Genomic DNA, 19,839 nt, shown 5'->3' with positions numbered 1-19,839 from the left:
CTCCCTTTAATGAGCCAGTAGTGTCAAATATATCTGCAGTTTAAGTTGTAAAGGGAAAAGCTTGCTAAGGTATAATCAAACTCCCTACATCGTTGGCTGAACCAGCAAAACTCCAGTATCACTGTAAAGACATTTAACTACACATTTAATATAAAAAGGATTTAATTTTAATAGTACATCTCAGATTTTACACAGACAGCTGCTGTAACAAATGCAAAACATTTGTCAGCACATGAGAAAACTTTCTTTAAAAAAAAAAAAAAAAAAAATAGCAGCATTTCATCATAAAGAACACAATATTTACATGATGTGTGAAAGGTAAAGTAAAAGAGCAAACAGGGTTCTTGGGTTTAGGCAGTGATGGCGTCGTGCTCTTTAAAGACGATGGTCTTTGGGTTGATTCCCACACTCTTGGTGGTGTTGTTAGTTTTGTAGATGCCGATGAGACGATCAGCGATCTCGAACATGTTGTTCCTCAGGGAAATGATGATGAACTGTGCGTTCTTTGTTTGCTCCTGAAAGAAAAATATATTTCCTTTAGTTTTACACCACCTTGCTGCTTTTTAAAGTAGCACTACTACTCAAAAGGGTGAATGTTTGAGGCATTAACAGAATCAACCGCTCCATACTCACATAAATGTAACAGGCCACAATGGAGACGTTCTTGAAATCAAGGGCAGCATCAATCTCGTCCATGAAATAGAGTGGTGTGGGCTTATAGTGGTGTAGCGCAAACACCAGAGCCAAGGAGCTGAGGGTCTTTTCTCCTCCCGACAGGTTAAAGATCTTCTTCCAGCTTTTCTTGGGAGGACGAACACTTTAAAAAAAAAAAAAAAAAAAGTTTGTTTGTCTAGCAAATGCATCATCACCCAAAAAAAACAAAACAAAAAAATACTCATGTTTCGACTGTGTGAGATCTTAGAAAGACGCTATGTCATTCATCTCCAGAAATTGAACACACTCCATATTTTAATCTGCCTTCATGCACAGCCTGAACCTGCTCTCAGTGCTCGAGCTCACACATTTCAGCAAACGCTGCTTAACACAGTCCAACAGCTGTGTGCAGCTGTAACTGTGCTATTTTAAACTTCATGAGTAAAAGTACATCACATGCTTACACCTGACCATGTGCAGGTCAGGGCATTAGTGATGTGTGTTGTTCAGTACTGTTACTTGTTTTTAACAACAGTATCCTTCATTTGAGTCCCGTAAATGTTAAAAGGAAGATTTGGGATCAGTTTTAATAATAGAAGAAAACAGACGTACACTAAAAGAACAGTTTCACTGTGCTTGGCAGAAAGTTCAGAACATTTTAGGAAGAGGTCAGAGTGACGTAAGAAAAAAAAAAAAAATCATAAAGCCAGTTCTACAAAATCTGAGGAACATAATTATAATGAAATGAATGAATCTCAGACTTTTAAATGCCAAAAAGATAACAGCATTTGGAAAAAGGCAAATAATAAATCATTTTTATCCCTCTAATGTGAAAGACAAACTAGATCTCTCAAAAGGTCTGAGAGCTTTTTTTTGTGTTAAAGAATTTAGATTTTTACAATAAGTCTGCCTGAACATTTGTTTAATTCGAAGCAGGTAGGATTTAGTTTGGTTGTTAGTTTATTTGGATTGTTGGGATGTAAACAAGTGTTTGGTTTTTCTATCAGATGTCCTCGACATTAATGAAAAAACTGAATTGATTCAAAAGCAAGTGATGAAATCTCTGCACTGATGAACCTCACAGTGATCACCTACAGTCACTCATGCTTTACCTGAACATGATGCCCTCAGAGAAGGGGTCCAAACTGTCCACGAGCTCCAGCTCTGCATCACCACCCAGTGTAAGCATCTGGTAGTTTTCCTTCAGCTTGTTTGTGATCATGTTGAATCCAGTCATGAACTCATTGAGGCGCTGTTTGCGCAGGTCCTCGTAGCCACGTTTGAATTTGTCCCTCTCTGTAGTGATCTCATCAAGCTGGGCGACACGCTGCAAGTAAAGCTCCTCCTGAGAACACGAACACGCAGATTGAAATTAAAATTAGGCTGTGAGCTCATTTCCGTTTTGATAAATTCTAAACAGAGCTGCTTAAAATAAAGCTATAAATGGACCAAGAGAGTACCACTAAACATGCTCCACACATTGGCTGAACCAGCATTAGATGAGCCAACAGATCCAGAAAAAACAAAATAAAACAGCAGTATTAACAACAGTCACTGAGTTTCAGCAACAGTCACTGAGTTTCAGCAACAGCGAGTTGTTAGGTAGCAGGCTGCCTGTCACGCCTGTGCATACCTTCTTCTTGTACTCTGCGATGGCCCCGAGGTTGGGCTTCATCTGAGCACACTGGGTCTCTAATGTGATCATCTTGTTGATAATGATGTTGGGATCTGAGATTTCATCGAGTTCAGCCGGAGTGAGCACAGGGAGTTCCTCTGCTGGCTTGTCCTCGATGGTATGAAGGGACAGCTTGGAGGCCTGTGGAATAGAAACAATAGTTTTTACTATTTTACACCATCATCCTGTAGAGCAAGCAAAGATACAAATCAAAGGGCCTCAGATATGATTAAAGCATTCACAATTAGAAAATGAAAAAAAAGTATCAATATAAAACAAAGTGGGTCTGATATCACTGGACTATTTTTGTCCCTTGCTTTAAGTTTGCTGAGTAAATCTTCATTAATGTTATTGTTACAAGAATAAAACTATAGTAGTACATCAATTCACAGCAACACCTTTCCTCTCCCACCTCTTTCTGCCAGTGTTTGATTTTGTTATTTTGTTCGGTAATGGTGGCCTCGATCTGCTCGATGCGGAGCCGGACGCCTAGGGACTCCTCCTGCAGAGCGTGCTCCTGCTGCTGCAGCGCCTTTATCTCCTTCAGCACCCCCTGATACTGCTCCTGCACATCTGGCAATGCAGCCTGGAAGAAACAGAAAAAAAAACAACTAACATCAGCCCTTCACACGTTAATTTTTTTTTCTTACAAAGTGCAAGTGGGACAGCAAGGTTTTAAAACAACTTGCTAAAAATGTAAAATCCTTCTGAGAAAAAAAAATCAGTGCAAAAAACAAAACAAAAAAAAAAACAAAAACTTTTTTTTCCTCCTGTGAAGAAATATAAAACAACCAAAGTGGATGAAAAGTTCCAACCTCAGCCTCCTGACAGTCTTTCATGATCTCTCCAGCCTCGTCTTCCAGTTTCTTCAGCTGTTCTGTGAGTTCAGCTATTGACTTCTCATTCTCCTCCAGCTCACGCTGCACACAAGCCACACTCTCCTCAAACTTCTTCAGGTTGCTACAGAGGAAACGGCAACAGTCAGAGTTGGTGACAGACACATGATATTAGAAACATTACTGCTGATGATCAGTAGTGGATCAAAAACATTACAGAATGACTGCTGAAGAGCTAATATATTTGTCTACACAAGGATCTTACTCTAACCCAGGCCATCATCCTGCCTGCACAGGAGGCCAGCTGTAAATTGAGCAATGTTATAGCAGCAGCTTCATCCGTCTACACTGGATGTGTTAAGACAACTGAAGTAAAGGTCAGCGCCATTCTGGGAACAATTCAAAGCCTGAAACACAACTGAACGTATGTGCATATAAATATCAAACAAATCAAATAAATCGTGAAGCACAAAAAAACAAAAAACACCCCACTGAGTACACAAACTGACACAACCAAAGTAATTTAACATTTTATCCACATCATCTCTCTCCTTATCAGTTTGTCGTCAACAGTATTTAAAAAAAACTTAATAAAAAAAATTGTGTATTATAGGGCTGCCACAAACGATTATTTTGATAGTCGACTAGTCACCGATTATTTTTGCGATTAGTCGACTAATCAGATCATCATCCATTAGACGTAAAACTACAGCTTATTGCACCAGCAGCATCTGCTCTTATATAACTATCATTAGCTTACAGCTTTAAGTGTTTAAGGTCTGTGCTAACTAAAAATAAAGACAAGATGATAGTTTGTTAAATTTTAATGAAATTTGCAGATTGTTTCGGTGAAGTTTAATAAACTCCTTGCTATCTAAAATATAACAGGACACTGGAGTATATTCTGGAGCATCTCACACTTCTGATAATCAGCTGTCTGCTTGACGTTTATTCAGCTGTGTAAAAACTATAACTTTAATCTCAGACAAACTGATTTACTCAGGAACAAATAAAATACTAAAAAAAAAAAAGCCAAACAATAACATTTTAAGTTATCTAAGTGACTCATATATATTTAACCTGAGTAGCGAAAGACAGCGGTGGGTTTGAAAACGATTTGCGGGGAGTCCGGTGTTCTCACGGCGCTAGTGAGCCTAGCCCCCGGCTCGCTAACGAGCTAGTGGGTAACAGATGTCTCCGAAAACGTCGGAGCGCTTTTGAAAATATGTGGTGTCCTGATAAACTGAGCAGATATTTGAGGTTTACACAGCTACATTCTCGCCTGAAAATATGTTAAACGTTTATTTTGTGACCCAGAAAGAATAATAAGAGTAACATTAAAACTAACTAGCTGCCGCCATTGTTGGAAACTGCGCTGGGCCGCGCTATGAATTCTGGGACACAGCTGCTTCTTCTTCCTCTTCTTCGGGGTTTAACGGTAGCTGACATCCTTGTACATGCTGCCATCTTCTGTTTCAGTCCGTTATTACACTCTTAAATCCTGCCACTTATTCCTGCGTCTTTTGTGATCGTACAAAGTTTCAAACGACGCGTCGACTATTAAATCAGTCGTCGACGATTTTGATAGTCGACGTAATCGTGACTAGTCGACAAATCGTGGCAGCCCTAGTGTATTAGTTATTGTCTGGTAATGAACTACTGTCAGACAAAACACTTGTCTGACAACTCGTTTTAAAAGGCAAATATATATCCCAGGTGTCCTACCTGACTATTCTTTTTGTGCCGTGAGGGTTAAAAAAAAAAAAAAAAAAAAAAAAAAAAAGAACAAAAGTGATTTGACACGGCTCATAAATACTACTTGTTAAAACAAAAGTAATCCCTGCACTGCTGCACTCTGAGGCCGTCATTCACATTAATATGGCGCGTCTGTACAGTCAAATCTCATACTTTGCATATTACAGAGTGAAATTCAAGGTTAGAAACTTGGCTCGGATCTTAGAATAAAATCTACTGTGGTTAGATGCAGTGCTACCCAAACACAGATTCACTTAAACTGCAGTCACAACGGCTTCTAAAAGATTAAAATCTCTTTCATACACAAAGTGTGTAACTGTGGTGGTAGGTTCATTTGTCTAAGTAAATGTTTTTGGCTTTCAGACCTGCTTCCGTGTGTCAGTTCATAAGCTCCCACTTTGTTCGTAATCGACTCAACAGCTTGTCATGCCAGACAAACCACATCACACACAGACCAAGTGTGTGTTTTTGCTACAGCGCGCTGCCAGGCTGTCCTGCCTACATGATCAATCTTAATGTTCCAGCCACAGACACCAAAGACTAGACACCCAACACACTCACCACTGCCACAACACTGATTAATTCAAAGAAACCAATGACAACAACAGGAGACAGGAATTTAGTGACAGAAACCCAATGCTACTTACATGTGATATTAGTATTGAATAGTCGTAAGAAAAAAAGAACAAAGGAAAAACAAACAGTATAGGGTGTCCCCTCTTTAGATAAAAGGGAGAGATACCTGCTCTTTCATTACAAAATAAACTACTCTGAGAGGAAAAAAAAAAACAAAACAAAAAAAAAAAACATTCCCCAGTCTCTCAGAAGGAGCTGATTCAATACAAAAACTTCCATGAAGCCATGCAAAAAAACAAAACAAAAACACTTTTATACTATGAAAGTTACGCAGCGTAACTTTCATAGTCCATCAGGCGGCATTTTGGTAAAATTTTGGTGGCAGCCTTCAGCCCCCAAAATGTCATGTGGCCATCTGTGGTACTTATGAAGTCACAGAGGCTCAAAAAGTGCCAAAATTTCAACCCATTCCTGTGTATTCTGCACACTCCTAACTCTGAAAATTTTCACTATTTATTATAATAATGTTTCTGTAAAAAAAATAAATAAATAAATAAAACCACCTGATTTTGAGGGGCTTGGGTGGGAGGTACTGAATGACTTTTCATGGAATCAACCATCTGTCCAGCTGCATGGATAATTCAGAATATTCCTGCATATTGTAATATTACTGAGGGGCATGATACCAGGTACAGATAACTTTTATGTTCTTTGTATAATTTAGGTATTTAACCTGTTATGTACGAGCAGAGACTCATACACATGTCAGAATTATAAATAACAGGCTTCACAGTGATTTCACCAGTAGCCACTCGTCTACGATCAGTGGATGCACATGTAAATGAGTTTAAACAAGCATAATTTCCTCACCGGCCAGCTGTCTTTATGGCCACTTGGGCTTTGGTTATGGTAGAGGAGCACTCATCTAGCTCCTTGTTGATCTTGTCAAGCTTGTCCTGCTGAGCTTTAAGCTTGTGGCTGTTGATGTCTACAATCAGATTGTGGAGCCTTTTCACCTCATTTTCCACCTTCCCAGCCTTACTGGATGCTGCCTCGTAGTCTGATTGAACAAAAAGGAACAGCATATAGGAGAAAAACAAAAAACAAGACAAAGATATTTGTATTAATAGATTTAGAAGGATTCAAGAATTAAATTCATGTATACACAAAAGCTAATCTGGTTATTAAGAGCAATAATGTGACAAGATTTTTTTAAAACAAAATTACACTACCAAGTGATTATATATTTTTTTAAACATCTCAAGAGAGTGAACATTACCATATTTAAATGATTAACAACAGTATTTCTCTTTAGTGTTTACAGGACATTACCTTGTTTGAAGGCCTCCAGGCTCTTTTCCATCTGTTTCTGTTTGGCCTTGTCTGGGGCAGCTGCCAGCACATTGGCTTCAAGTTCCTTGATCTGAAGTTTCAAGTGAGTCTCTTGGTCAGCTAAACTCTGAGAGAAGCAAAGAAAAATAAATAATTCAGATTTGCAAACACAAAAAATGTTTTAATCAGTCAAAACTGTCCTATTTGATGGCTTACTAATAGCAGGGGTTATTAATTAGATCAAAAACACAGCCAAATGAGTGTGAGAGGAGCAGAATGAATGAAAATTATGTACAGTCATGCTGTTGGTGTATTTTTCCAAGGTGTTCTTCATGTCCCGGAGCTGTGGCCGCAGGCGCTGGATGTTCTCTTCTAGCTGCAGCTTTCTCTCTTGGCATCCCTGCAGCTTCGACACTTTCTCATTTAGCTTGCTCTCCATGCGGTCAAGCTGCAGAAAACAAATGAAAATCATCATGTCCTATACACAAATGCCTAGCTGTGATTATGTTTTCTACTATCCATCACTCCTGGGAAATGTGTATAAAGTAAAATCTCATGGCAAGAATTATTATTTTAAAAGTTCACATCACTCATGTGGATTAAGGAATAGTTATTCACTCTGAAAGGAGACCTTTCAGAGTGAATAACTAAGAACTCCAAGCTCCTGTCTTGAAGTTTTGGTTTGCAATAAACACTAAACAGACAGTCCGACAGATACAGTAGTCTGGTGACTAAAAATGGACTCAAAGATAATGTTTCACTTTAATGACCAGTTAGTTCGAAACCAAGAGAGAGTTTCACACACTTTTAAATGTTTATTGAATTCTCACATTGCATTTTGTGGTGCCCATTATTATTGATACTTGTGCAACTAGTACTGAGAAGCTTAGGCACCATCTGCTCTCATAGTCCAGATGTATCTGTGGACCATTTGGTTGCAGAGGCAAAGATCATGTATGTGTATGCTATGTTCAATTAAAATACAAGTTGTATTAAACATTATAGCTTCAAACAACTTACCTCCACCTGGGAGACTTCAGTGCCAATAGAAGAGCCCATTCTGCCCTTCATGACTCTTCCTCCTCCAGTCATGGTTCCTGTGAAACATTGGAAAATTATTCAAGCTTTTTAAAAAATTTAACCAAATGATCTAATTGAGAGGGTCATAAGTATATATATTTTTTATTGCGAGCAAGATAGACAGAAAAGATAAATCACCCACCCGCCATCTCTATTATCTCTCCCTTCAGGGTGACCACTCTCCAGCGTTTGTCTTTTTGGTAGGCTATCCTTGTGGCCTGCTCCAAGTTTTGGGCCACCAGCGTGTCCCTCAGGGCAAAGTAGAAAGCTGGTCGCACACTGTCATCGTTCACTCGCACCATGTCAAAAAGACGAGGGCTGTCTTCTGGGGTGCGAATGGAAGCCATGCTCTTCTCCCATACTTTCATCTGTGCAAAGGAAGTTTAGATGAATGAGAAGGAGCAGCAAGATATGGAGGCCATCTGAAGGCACAATATTTCACAAAAAATATAACTAAAGTCGTTAAGACTTAAAAAATTATATTTCGCCTGACTGAAGTTCTTTAAATCCTTCATATTTACCTTGTCAAGACCAATGAAGGTAGCAACCCCAATGTTCTGTTCTTTTAGGAATGTGACGCATTTCTGAGCCGTGTCAATGGTATCAACTACAATGTTGTCTAGAGCACCACAGCTAGATGAAATGGCCACATCATACTTCTCATCTATGGCTCCCAGATCTCCCTACAGGCATAAATATATTTAGAATCATTAATCAATAGAAACAAGCGAAGGAAAGTTGTTGAGTTCTGCAATTTTTGTATTTTCTTTACCAATCGTCCATAGATGCCGGGGATTCTGCCACTTTTCTTCTGCTGCATGAGGGCATCCAGGACTTTTCCACGACTGCGGTTCGAGGACAGGGAGCTCTTGGCTTCATCTACTTTCTGCCTCAATTCCCTCACCACCTCCCTTGTCTCATTATCAGTCTTCATCAGTTGCTCCAACTCTTCCTCATCCTGCAGAGAAACAGAAGGCAAAAACTCAAAACACATGATGGCTGTAACACAAATTATCCACAAAATGTTATCTAACTGACAGTGCTGATGTTTGGTTCTACCTTCTTTAGCTCCCGTTCTCTTTCAGGTATTTTGACCTCCAGGTCTTTGATGGCGGCACGGCGCTCCCGCAGTGTGTCAGAGGTCGTCTGCAGTGTCTGCTTGGCTGTGTTGAGCTGTGTCAGAGCTGTGTTGTGGCGGCTAAGGTAGATGTCAAGCTCCGACTGAGCGAGGTCCATACGAGAACGGGTCTCATTTACAGCCTTGTTGAGCTCCATGAGCTCCTTTTCTTTTTTCTGGATTATACAAGAAGATTGTTTGTTTTAAAAACAAAGTTTCAGTGAGCACACAACAAAAACCATGATGTATACAGATACCTCTTTGTCCTGCTGCAAGCCGCTGGTCTCTTCCTTCAAACTCTCCATCACATCTTTAAGTTTTTCTTCTTCTTTCACCTTCTGCTGCTCCAGTTCTTCTTTGCGAGCTGTTGCCTCAGAGATGGCCTTTTCACTGCTGGCTGGTATACCACGCACTTCCTCCAGCTGAAAGATGAGCCAGACAGGACAATGTGCAAAAGCATATGAAATGTGTCCAACTCCAAAATCTAAGCAACAGTTGCTAGATTCCCTCCCTCCAGGTTAACTTGACAACATCAGTAGTAAACACTTCTACCACCCACCGAGAAACAGCCATTTACTTCCTAAATTAGAAAAGATGAAACAAGAGAAGAGTGTGGGAGATAGGAGGTGCAAGTTTGTTGTTTTGGGTTTTTTGACAGCGACAGTTACAAAGAAACTGTGCTACGCATCCAGACACAGGCCAAAACACACAACTGTAATCAACTATAAACACATATTCAGGACTGAGCAAGCTCTGGTTAAGACTGGCACAACAATCTGCCACTTGGCAGGGCTGAAACAAGCCAAGGAGTGGTGCGTGTGTATAGTCTATGTTTTGTAGGGTTAACTGCGGGTGAAATGTGAATGTAGCTGCTGGGAGCGTTACACAAGCCAGGCCATAGTTGACTACCATACAGCAGAACACTGCTCCCCAGAGGTCTGCCTGCCTCTGCCCAGCTCCCCCTCTGACCAAGATGTTTCCAGAGCACAGCCATTGTAGGTGGAGCAGATTGGCTTTTAGAGCAGAGGTAAATGAGAATATTCTGACAGTCATGAGACAACTCTTGGTTACTGTTAAAAAAAAACAAAAAACTCTTAAGTTCGTGTTTAAGCGACAAAAAAACGTGAGTCTAAGAGACAGGACGACCGAGAACTGTGAAACAGAGCACACACACTATCAACTTGTGCTACTTCGCAGCCCCCTAGTGGCTACTTTAAGTCAGCTAGCCCTTCCGGACTCATATAGGGCTTTATTTTTTTCCTGTGAATAATGTCAGTTAATTTATAAAAATACAGAAACTTGACTTTACCCAAAGAAAGAAGACACACACACACACACACACACACACACACATACATAAAATTAAAGCAAAGCCCCTATACACACTTGGATACAAAATTATCTTTCAGTATCATATGGCATTTGTGCTTCAGACTAAAAATGTGTCAGCAACATTCAAACACTTGTGTACTAAGTTTCAATATAGAAAGTTTTGCTTTGTGTTGCTATGGCTGTCATACATCCTCTGCCAGCAGTCAGACCTCACTTTGTTCTGTTCACACAAATATGTATCATCCTTAAAAGATGACAGAAAAAAAACAAAAAAGAAACCAAAAAAAAAAAAAAACCATAAAAATAAAAGAAATTATTAAAATGTACAAACTAAGGCTAGTTTTATATTTTGCATTTAGTATGATTGGTAATCACTCTGTAAGCCCAAGTTTAAAACAACACTGCTGACAACTGTAAAACATGAAGCCGTGTGTACTCGGTGGAAAACTTCTCAGCCTACAAATGATTTTAGTAAATGAAACACTGAACAAAAATGCTAAAATGTAGTTTCTGTCATATATTTATTTTAAGTAAGTTGCTGTAAAAGGGTTACAAACATTTTTTTCCTCTCTCTGCTTCAAAACTGTAGCCATGGTGTTTATTGACAAGCAAAAGAAAATTTATTTTTAGTGCCCACGTTTCTGTCTTGGCCTTCATACAAATTAAATACAGTAACTCATAGGGTAACCATGCCACTGGTTACTTTGTGTAACCTTGTATTTGCAGATGGATTTGTATGCTAAATATCAATTAAATAAAAAAAGGGACAAAACTACACCATACTGACAGATTGTGTGTCTGTACCTCTGAATCACATGTGAATGCCCACTGTGATTATCAGAGTGGCTCTAATTACTCTGAAACAATTGTGTAAAAGTTGTCTGCAATTTAAAGTCCAACACACCTTTTCTTTGTCCTTCTCCAGCTGCTTCTGCAGTTTCTTGTTCTTGCTCTTTGAGTGTTTAATCTTCTCACGCACTTCAACATCCTGCAAATCCAGCTGGGTGAACTTCTCCTTCTGGGTTTCAATGTACTTGTTGAGCTTATTTTGTTTCCTGGTGGAGGAATAGCTTTTTTACTGGGTACATTCAAGTCCATCTACTGAAATATTATATAAACTGAAAAAATATACAAAATACATACATTAAGCGCATGTATATGTATGTATGTATGTATGTATGTATATATATATAAAAAATACAGTATACTTATTATTAATGTTCTTCCAGTTTTCAGTTCCTGCACATTATTTTAGAGATGATTTGTCAGTTTAAAAATTATCTATGGTCACCAACCCAAAAATTATGAGAATTATTGCATATATAAATTTCAAGCACATACGCTTCTTTGTGTAAACATTTTTGTGTGTGTAAATAAATTAGACCCATGTTTGTTACACTTGATACACCTTCCAGATAAGAGATGCTTAAGCAACCAAGAAAAATAAATAAATAAAACAAACAAATACAAAATGTTACTAAGTCATAAAAAAACTGAGTAATGTGGTAAAAGTTATATTGGTTAACAGAAGGAGAAGAAATGCAAATGCCTCACTTTTCCACATTTTTGAGTTCTTGGTTCATTTTCTCCATCTCTTCTGATAACTTGGCATTTTTCTCAGTGAGCTCCTTTGTGTCCTCCGAGATCTTTTGCTTTTCCTGCTCTTTATCAACCACACGTTTCTGCAGATCATGACTAATGACAAAGAGAAAACAGAGAGAGGGAGAAGGAAAAAAAGAGGGGAAAAAGTCTGATAAAACTTTATCATTTACATGGAAAGCAAAAGACTATGATGTTTGACAGCAGAGAAGCATGCCCAGCTGTTCTTTTGAGTATTTGAAATGGAGAAGTCTTTTCTGTACAACTGCTGGGTCTGCATTTTTATATTATTGATGAAATTTTTCCATGTACAAAACAGAGGTGGTATTGGTGTACTCACATGTAATACTGACAGAGCTGACACTTGTGTTTGAAGATGTCATTTTCCAGGGTGAGGAACTCCACAGCTTTATTCTTTTCTCCCTCCAAAGCATTCTTCTCTTTTTCCACCATCTTTACTCTGTTTAGCTTAGGTAAACAAAATAACAGTATTTTATGTCTGGTGATAAAACTTAGTTACTTGCATAGTATAAAAAAAAAAAAAAAAAAATCAAATAACAACTTTAAGAAAAAAAAAGATAAAAAGCTTGTCAACATGGTAACACAGTACAATCAACAAAAAATAATTTTCAATAAAACCCAATTATTAAATCTACTGTATGCTTCATAGTTTCCTGTCAGTGCATCATTTTCATCTCAGACATGTGTACTGAAAGTACCCCAAAACATACACACACATAAGAAAGCCTCATGAGCCTCAGACTACTGAATAGATGCTCAACAATTGTAGTCCATACACAGGAAGGAAAGTTGGTTAGCTAAACTGTGTGAACAGACAGTATTTGAGTTGTCACCTTCTCTCCCCTCTGCTCATTGAGTAGCTCAATGCGGCGAGCCAGAGTTTGGATGGGTTCCTTGAGACGGCAGGAGCCAATAATGTCCTCCAGGTACTCCAGCATGCCCTCATCATGCTCTGTCTGACCTTTAGGCTTCATCATGGCAATCTGCTCCACCTCACCCTAGGCAAAGTCCACAACAGCACATTGGCAAAAATACTGCTTGCACCCATTCACAGAAAGCCAAAATGAAAATGGGTAATAATAATTTGTAAAAAAATAAAAAAAATCTTATTTTTAAATTATCCACATGTTTAACCATTAGGGTGTGGCCAGCTGAACTTATGGCTCTAAACTTGACTTAACACTAGTTTGCCACACACACACACACACACACACACACACACACATACACAAATCCTGTGCAAAATAATAATAATAATTTTTTAAGTTACAAATCATGAGTATTTTTTTACTACCTTTACTCAAAGAAGCTGAAAACAAAGAGTGTAATTAAAATTCAACTACTTAACTGACTAAAAAAATAAAATAAAAAATAAAAACAGATGAAATCTGTTAAATGATTAATTTCTGTAATCACATGCTTAACACGCTTCAGAAATACTAGTGCTAAAATAAAAACATTGCCTCACAGCAATCACCGCACATTAAAAGATGCAAAATTTATCATATCCAAATTTAAGGTGGTTGAAAAACAAATGCTGGTGTAAACATGCAAATTCTGATTTCGGGTAACTACACCAGTTACATTTTCACATTACTGTACATGTACTACTTGGCCCAAAGTTAGGGACAACTCTACAGTATAATTATATTTGTCAGAACATGTGTTCATTTTTATTTATTTATCTTAAATAGGCTGGCTAGAAAAATATTGCCAGGTAAGAAATTTCAAGTCAAACAAAAAATAGATCTAGTTGTAGTAAAAACAAACCAAGTCTCAAATTGGGCTTTTATTTATGTCTAGGGTGGGAAAAAAAGCAGCTCATATATTACTTTTTATGTATGAAAGAAAGGAGAAGCCAGTTAGAGGAAGGAGGGGGAAATCCCACGTCATCCTCTGCTCTGACCAGTGCACAAAATAGACAGCTTTCCCTTTGCCAGAGGCCTGGAAAAGTGACCTTGGAAAACAAACTCAAGCCTCTTCCCATAGTCATGCAGCCATATCACTGACAAGAGACATAGGAGTGTAGAAATGGACATGCACACATAAATACAAAAATATCGAGCAGAGCAGGTTTAAGTGTTCACCTGAAACTATCCCATTAAAAAAAAAAACTTAATGGATAAATAAAACTGCGAAAACAATTTTTTTTTTAAAATCAGCTATTCTGCTTTACTCAGTTGTAATCCTACATGTCTCTGAGTTCATCAGTAACAACAGGCAATAATAAGAAGAAGAAGAGAAGTAGAAGTATAACAAGTGAAATGATTTAAAAGTCAGAGCAACACAGAGCTAAATAAAATATAAATAAAAACGTAAAATTATGCAAATAAAATAATAAAAAAATATTCAGGACTGCATTCCATTCACAGTTGAGGTAAATTGAAATAAATACATTAAAAAAAATAAACAAACAACATGTTGAACCAATAATAAAGCCATGGTAATGAAGGGTGTTTGATCCAGCCACACTGAAGCAGCACTGCTAATATTGGGGTTGGGGTCTATTCTCACACGCCAATATTTACGTGCTGCTAAAGCGTGGCAGGTACATGGGAAAGGGAGGGCGGGGGCTAACCTGTCCCCACTGGTGGGTCAGCCTCAAAGATTCCCCCCACAAGAAAATCTTAGTGACTTATCCAACTACAGCCACTCACATGCCGGTCCAAGTGTGGATAAAACTGTATCTTTTCCTTAAAATCCTAAAGCAGCAAATTATGGTTCGCACCTTTTCCACATTGTTTCAAACCATGATGCGCTGCTATAGTAGTCTAAGGGCTGGCAGAGGGCACATCTATTTTCCAAATCCAGTGCAACAGGTTATTCCCAAAGACAGTCATGGTTTAAGTTATATGAAACACTTTGACTCAAAGTGGACTAAGACATGGGTAGAGAACAGAGAGCAGGAAATCTTACAAAATGGGATGGTCACAGCAGGGGGAAAAAACTAAACTAAAACAAAAAGCAAAGCTAGAACTGGAAGAGGAAATTGCATAAAAAATTACCTGTAAGATCAGAAATCTGTTGTGGTCTAGGTCAATACCATGGCTTCGCAGTAAGGCACCCACTTCTTTGAATGTGGCTTTCTTGCCATTGATATGGTAGGCTGAGGAATTGTCTTTGTTGGCAGTCCTGGAAACGTAGAACTTGCTGTTGGGGATGACTTCGTAGTCATCTCCTTGCTGATGGGGGAGGGGCAGAGGACAGAGAGCAGCTTAGAAGAGCAGTTAAGAAGAAATTCAAACAGCTCCACACAGCAAATTGCAATATTTATAACATTTATAACACTAACAAATACATTAGGATGGCTAGGGCAAAAAACACACTACATTAAAAACAAAATAAGAAAAAATGGCTTCTTTAAAAAGTATATAAAGCTGGCCAGAGTAACATGCAAATACACCCTATACATACTGGAGTGTATAGAGTGCAACATATGAAGAGAATTAAAACAGTTTATTAGATAAAATAATGACAGTGAAAATACAGCATAAAACAGAAAATTAAGTACTTTTAGAAGAAAGTTTAAAACTTTTTGTTTATACTACTTCTGATTTTTTGTTTTTGTTTTAGATAATAGTTTAAAGCTGATATAGCACACAAAATTTGACCATCAGTTTAAAAACTTGATTTAAATTTACTTGGAGCTAATGAAGCAAAGAGAAAGGCTCAGACACATTTATGAGTACACAAGGCAAAACACTTTCTCACACCCCCTGTGGCAGATCAAATATAGAAACGTGTTTAATTCTTTGAACTACAGTTCAGTCGTTTTTCAATGTAATCTGTCATCTTATCCACCCTACTGAAGTTCTCTCTCAATACAAAAGCCACTTTTTTTTTTTACTTTTCACAGTACAGTTAAATGAGTAGAGGCTAATTACTGAACTGCAATTAAAAAAAATATATTTAAAAATAGAGGGATCAACTCTAGCACAATATGAACTGACTATGGCATGTGTGGGTGTTAGCTGTAACTTTCATGACTGATTTGAGTCTTTGTTTAGTCACTGTTGTGATCACTATGCAGCAATATTATACAGAGAACAGAAAAAAAAATATTTTTTTAATTCAACAAACACCACTATCCTTCAGAAAATATTTCTTCTCATCTTTCTGCATTTGGGCTACCCATTTATTAATTCAGAGTGAGTGCAGCATGCATATGTGTGACAGAGAGATAGATATATATACACATATATACCTTATCAATAATCTTTTGAAAGTGCACCTCCACAGTACAGCTTTGCACATCTTTGTGTTGATCAGAGCTGTGAATCAGCACTGAGAGCTTTTTCGACCTGATCTTTTGAGCTCTGTATCCAAACACAAAGAGCATTGAGTCTATCACATTGGACTTCCCACTTCCATTTGGACCAATGATGCAGGAAAAGCGCTAAGAAAAAGGTAGAGAAAATAGAAAAAAATAAAATAAAATCAATAATGTAAAAACAGAGTATATCCTGTAGAGTTAAACAGTAACATTTTATTTCAGCAAGACTGCAAATTTGAATGTATTCCATGGGAGTGTAGTTAAAGTTGTTTTTAACATAGATAAATTATTTAGTAACAAAGAAACAGGAAAAGGTATGAAGAGAAAGTTTACAGAAACTCATAATTTTCAAGAGAAGTTAGCACCCCACTAGATCACTACCTCTTGTGAGATACTCACTAAATCAAAATGGAGTCTGACTTTTTCCACTTTGATTTTATTTAAGGCAATGATGCTAAAATATAGCAGAATAAATTATTCTGTGACATGTTCTCTTTTCTACTACACGAGGCAAAAATCTATGGGTTTTTATCATATGAAATTAAACGGGAAAAAAATAAATTAAGAGTGGGATACACAACAAGTGATGTTAAATCTGTGACACATCAGAAGAGTATTTCCCAGGCAGGGATTACATGTGTAACCATGTTTGGTCGTACCTTGTGAAAAGGCCCCAGAATCTGCTCGCCTGCATATGATTTAAAGTTTCGATTAACTAAATGTGTTATCATCAGGCGAGGGGCGCCCGGTTCATTGGTCATTGCTGGGGGCGGAGGTGGAGGGATGCTACCGACAATCTCCTCCAAACTTCTATTATCAACGGTCTCGGTACCTTCCCCGTGAGACGAATCTGTGGCACACAAAAAGTACAACTTTTATTCTTCTGTTCGAGTCGTTTCAGGTGGGGGGGGGAGACAGTTGTACGTGGGGGAGGGGTAGAGAAGCATACTCGCGCACGCACACACACACACAAAAAAAAAAAAAAACAAACAAACAAAACACACGCACCAAGTTACAAGAGCAGTCAAAGTACGACTCCAGAAAGAAAAGTTGACAGGCGTTATTTTCCTTTGTTCTGCAAACAAGAGCCAACCCCAAAAAAGAAAGAGACCATGGCCGCTTATGAACGAACCCACATTATAATCCAAACGCTCTCCACCAGAAGCGTTTGTACGTACTCAGATGCGCCACATTGTCGATGACAAATAACTAAAGTGGAAATCTCAGCCATCAGCGTCACATTTTCACTCATGCCTGTCTGTGCTCAAACAGAAACAGGAAAACTGGTGTTTTGTGATAATAATGTGTAACGCAGAAACGATTATGTTGCCATCACACAAAGCCACAACGACCTGTCCAAAATCTATTGTGCTCACATAAGCATAAACAAGCCAAGATGTCGATGTTTGTCAATTAAAACCTCGCAGCCAGACACTCAGTGAAGCATTTCAACATATTCTACAAAATACAGACATCACCCACTGCTTATGTGCATCTTATAGGGTTCGCATACAAATCAGTAAATATCAAGCTTACAAGAATTAAGTCAAACACCGCTCTGATCTACTACACAAAGCACCTCATTTTTCGAAATAAATTACCTCGTCTGCTGAGAAGATTCGGGGAAGAAGTACACTCGGCGTTATCAAAATCATCTCCAAAATCATTTTATTGATGACTGGCACTTTAGTCAAAAATATATCAGCCATTCTAACTCCGTGTTGTTTAAGCAAGAAGAGAAAAAAAAGCTTTACAGCTGTGCCAATTGGCCCCTACCAATACAGCAATACACGCAAAGGCTTTGACTGAACAACTTATTTAGATTCACAGACACCAAAACACCCTTTGTTACTTGCCAGTTTTCGGCGGTGCCTCCTCTTGGCCATTGGAGTTAGTTTCTTGAGGGGGTACATCTAGCTCGTCTTCGGAGTCAGACTGCGACCCTTTCCCTCTTGGCTTGGCGGAGGCAGTTGAGCTCTTTGCAGTTTTAGATGGCATGACTTGAAATCTGAAGGGGTCATTGGTAAAAAGGGAATATCCATGAGTGGTTTTTGTGCCTGTCAATCTCTCAACTCCACTTTTAGTCGGTTACACGCAGCTTCTCTGTCAGCCTCTAATCATTACCACAGTCAGATCCTATTGACGCCCAGCTAACTGTTAATCGGTATATTTTGCATATCTTAACATTGCTGTTACAACAATGAGTCCAGCATAACACGAGTTACTCCTGCTGAAAACGTTAAAATGAGATAGCACCAATCCGATGACTGCACAGAATCATAATCTATTTCAAGTTTAAAATTAAGCATCATTTGTCTTTAAAATAATTAAAATAATAATCCCATCCTTTCACAGAACAATTCTAGTAGGCATCTATATCACGCATTTTATTTTGCCTCGCGAACCTAGGCGGTAAATAACGCAGCAAAAATAAGGTTAACGTCACAGCAAGTGAAAAACGACTCAGTTAATGTGCAAATAGCCTAATTATTTTCCTCCTTAGCTCTCTTAGCCTAGCCTGCGTTACACAGCCGCTGCTAATGTGGCTGAAGTTGGTGGTGAAGACCCAACGTCCTAAATTGATCGAGGTTTCAAACCGACACTAATATTAACTTTCATCCCCACAACGTTTTTGTTGGGGCGGAGGCGTAGACGAGCCAACCTAACTCGCTAGGTAATTGGTACGCACATTCAAACAACTAATGCAACGTTACCCGTGTTAGCATAACGTTATAATTACATTCACGTTTGCCAAATAAGTAACTTGGCAATGGCAGCGCAAACTCTGCCACGCTGTTTTTACTTGCTAACGTTACCGTTAAGTTAGCTGTACTACTACTACTTCTGCTAAGTGATTGGCTAACTATATGAAATGAAATATCGCTGCGACGCTAAAGCTAACATAGTGGCTAACTTAAACTATAAAAGGTATGAGTTGCTGGGCTCTATAAAGTCAAATGCAGTGTCGGCATAAACGTAACGCAAATCCTATCCAACGTCAACGTGTTATCTGATATGAAAGAAGTTGTTAACCCTAGTATTAAAGTTAAACGAGTAAATACATTAGAGCCCGCCGGTTACGAGCTATTTGCAATGCGAGCATTACTTTAACGAGTCGGAAATGTCGCTATTAGGAGTGAGTGTCACTGTGGGTTTAATATAAGTTAAGACGAAACGTGATTAGGTCTCATTATTTCTCTTAGAATGTGTAATAATGGTCTGCTCGCTTTCAATCAGAAGCTAACGTTAAACCTTAGTTTAACTTGCCGTTACTGTTAAGTCCCTCTTCAAACGTAATACATTTCAGCAAGTAGACGGAACCCAGTCGTTACTTTCCGCTAAAATACTTCCATGTACCTTCCACAGTATAACCACGATCTGTCAAGAGTCTTCCTTTCAGACCACAGTCGCTATTACGCAAAAAATAATCGTCAATCCAAAGTTTGGCAAATATAATCCAAAAAATTTACTCCCGTGTCACTCCGACTCGCTCTCCTTAGTTGACAACTCAAACTTGTAAATGGCGCCTAAACCTCGCTGTCGAACCAAATTCGTTACAAACTGACGCAAGGCACCATGGAACGTTCAA

General features: G+C 38.4%; 2 protein-coding genes across 3 annotated transcripts in view; one reads left to right on the top strand and one right to left on the bottom strand.

The window, feature by feature from the left end:
- Positions 1 to 24: 24 nt before the first annotated feature.
- smc4 (structural maintenance of chromosomes 4) lies at positions 25 to 19,769 on the bottom strand. Of its 2 annotated transcripts, XM_082503413.1 has the most exons (24): positions 19,608 to 19,769; positions 18,107 to 18,258; positions 16,910 to 17,100; positions 16,182 to 16,373; positions 14,983 to 15,159; positions 12,811 to 12,975; positions 12,297 to 12,424; positions 11,912 to 12,052; positions 11,262 to 11,412; positions 9,283 to 9,447; positions 8,968 to 9,201; positions 8,681 to 8,866; positions 8,430 to 8,591; positions 8,051 to 8,276; positions 7,849 to 7,925; positions 7,124 to 7,276; positions 6,829 to 6,955; positions 6,367 to 6,556; positions 3,145 to 3,289; positions 2,742 to 2,915; positions 2,288 to 2,470; positions 1,767 to 1,999; positions 634 to 817; positions 25 to 515 (listed from the first exon to the last, which is right to left on the bottom strand). In XM_082503413.1, the coding sequence occupies exons 2-24, from the start codon at positions 18,246 to 18,248 to the stop codon at positions 351 to 353; spliced, it is 3,891 nt and encodes a 1,296-aa protein (XP_082359539.1). In that variant the 5' UTR covers positions 18,249 to 18,258; positions 19,608 to 19,769; the 3' UTR covers positions 25 to 350. The 2 variants fall into 2 exon arrangements, with proteins under 2 accessions (XP_082359539.1, XP_082359540.1); XM_082503414.1 differs by lacking the exons at positions 18,107 to 18,258; positions 19,608 to 19,769 and adding an exon at positions 17,852 to 18,027.
- ift80 (intraflagellar transport 80 homolog (Chlamydomonas)) overlaps positions 18,244 to 19,839 on the top strand; it is a 57,357-nt gene continuing 55,761 nt past the window's right edge. The window contains exon 1 of the mRNA XM_082503419.1: positions 18,244 to 18,924. The gene's annotated coding sequence lies outside the window, so the exon portion shown is untranslated. The remainder of the gene's footprint in view (positions 18,925 to 19,839) is intronic.

This window comes from Aulonocara stuartgranti (genome assembly GCF_965226115.1).
Source record: "Aulonocara stuartgranti genome assembly, chromosome: 14".
Taxonomy (NCBI): domain Eukaryota; kingdom Metazoa; phylum Chordata; class Actinopteri; order Cichliformes; family Cichlidae; genus Aulonocara; species Aulonocara stuartgranti.
Note: the sequence above shows the minus strand (reverse complement) of the source record. Positions and strands in the feature narration are given on the sequence as shown.

Bases quoted from the DNA above. Each gene is read 5' to 3' on its own strand.
- smc4 (XM_082503413.1), bottom strand. From the start codon at position 18,248: ATGCCATCTAAAACTGCAAAGAGCTCAACTGCCTCCGCCAAGCCAAGA. The intron at 8,592-8,680 runs GTAAAGAAAATA...TTATGCCTGTAG, and splicing joins CCGGCATCTATGGACGATTG to GGAGATCTGGGAGCCATAGA. The intron at 2,471-2,741 runs GTGGGAGAGGAA...TCTATTCCACAG, and splicing joins TCAAACACTGGCAGAAAGAG to GCCTCCAAGCTGTCCCTTCA.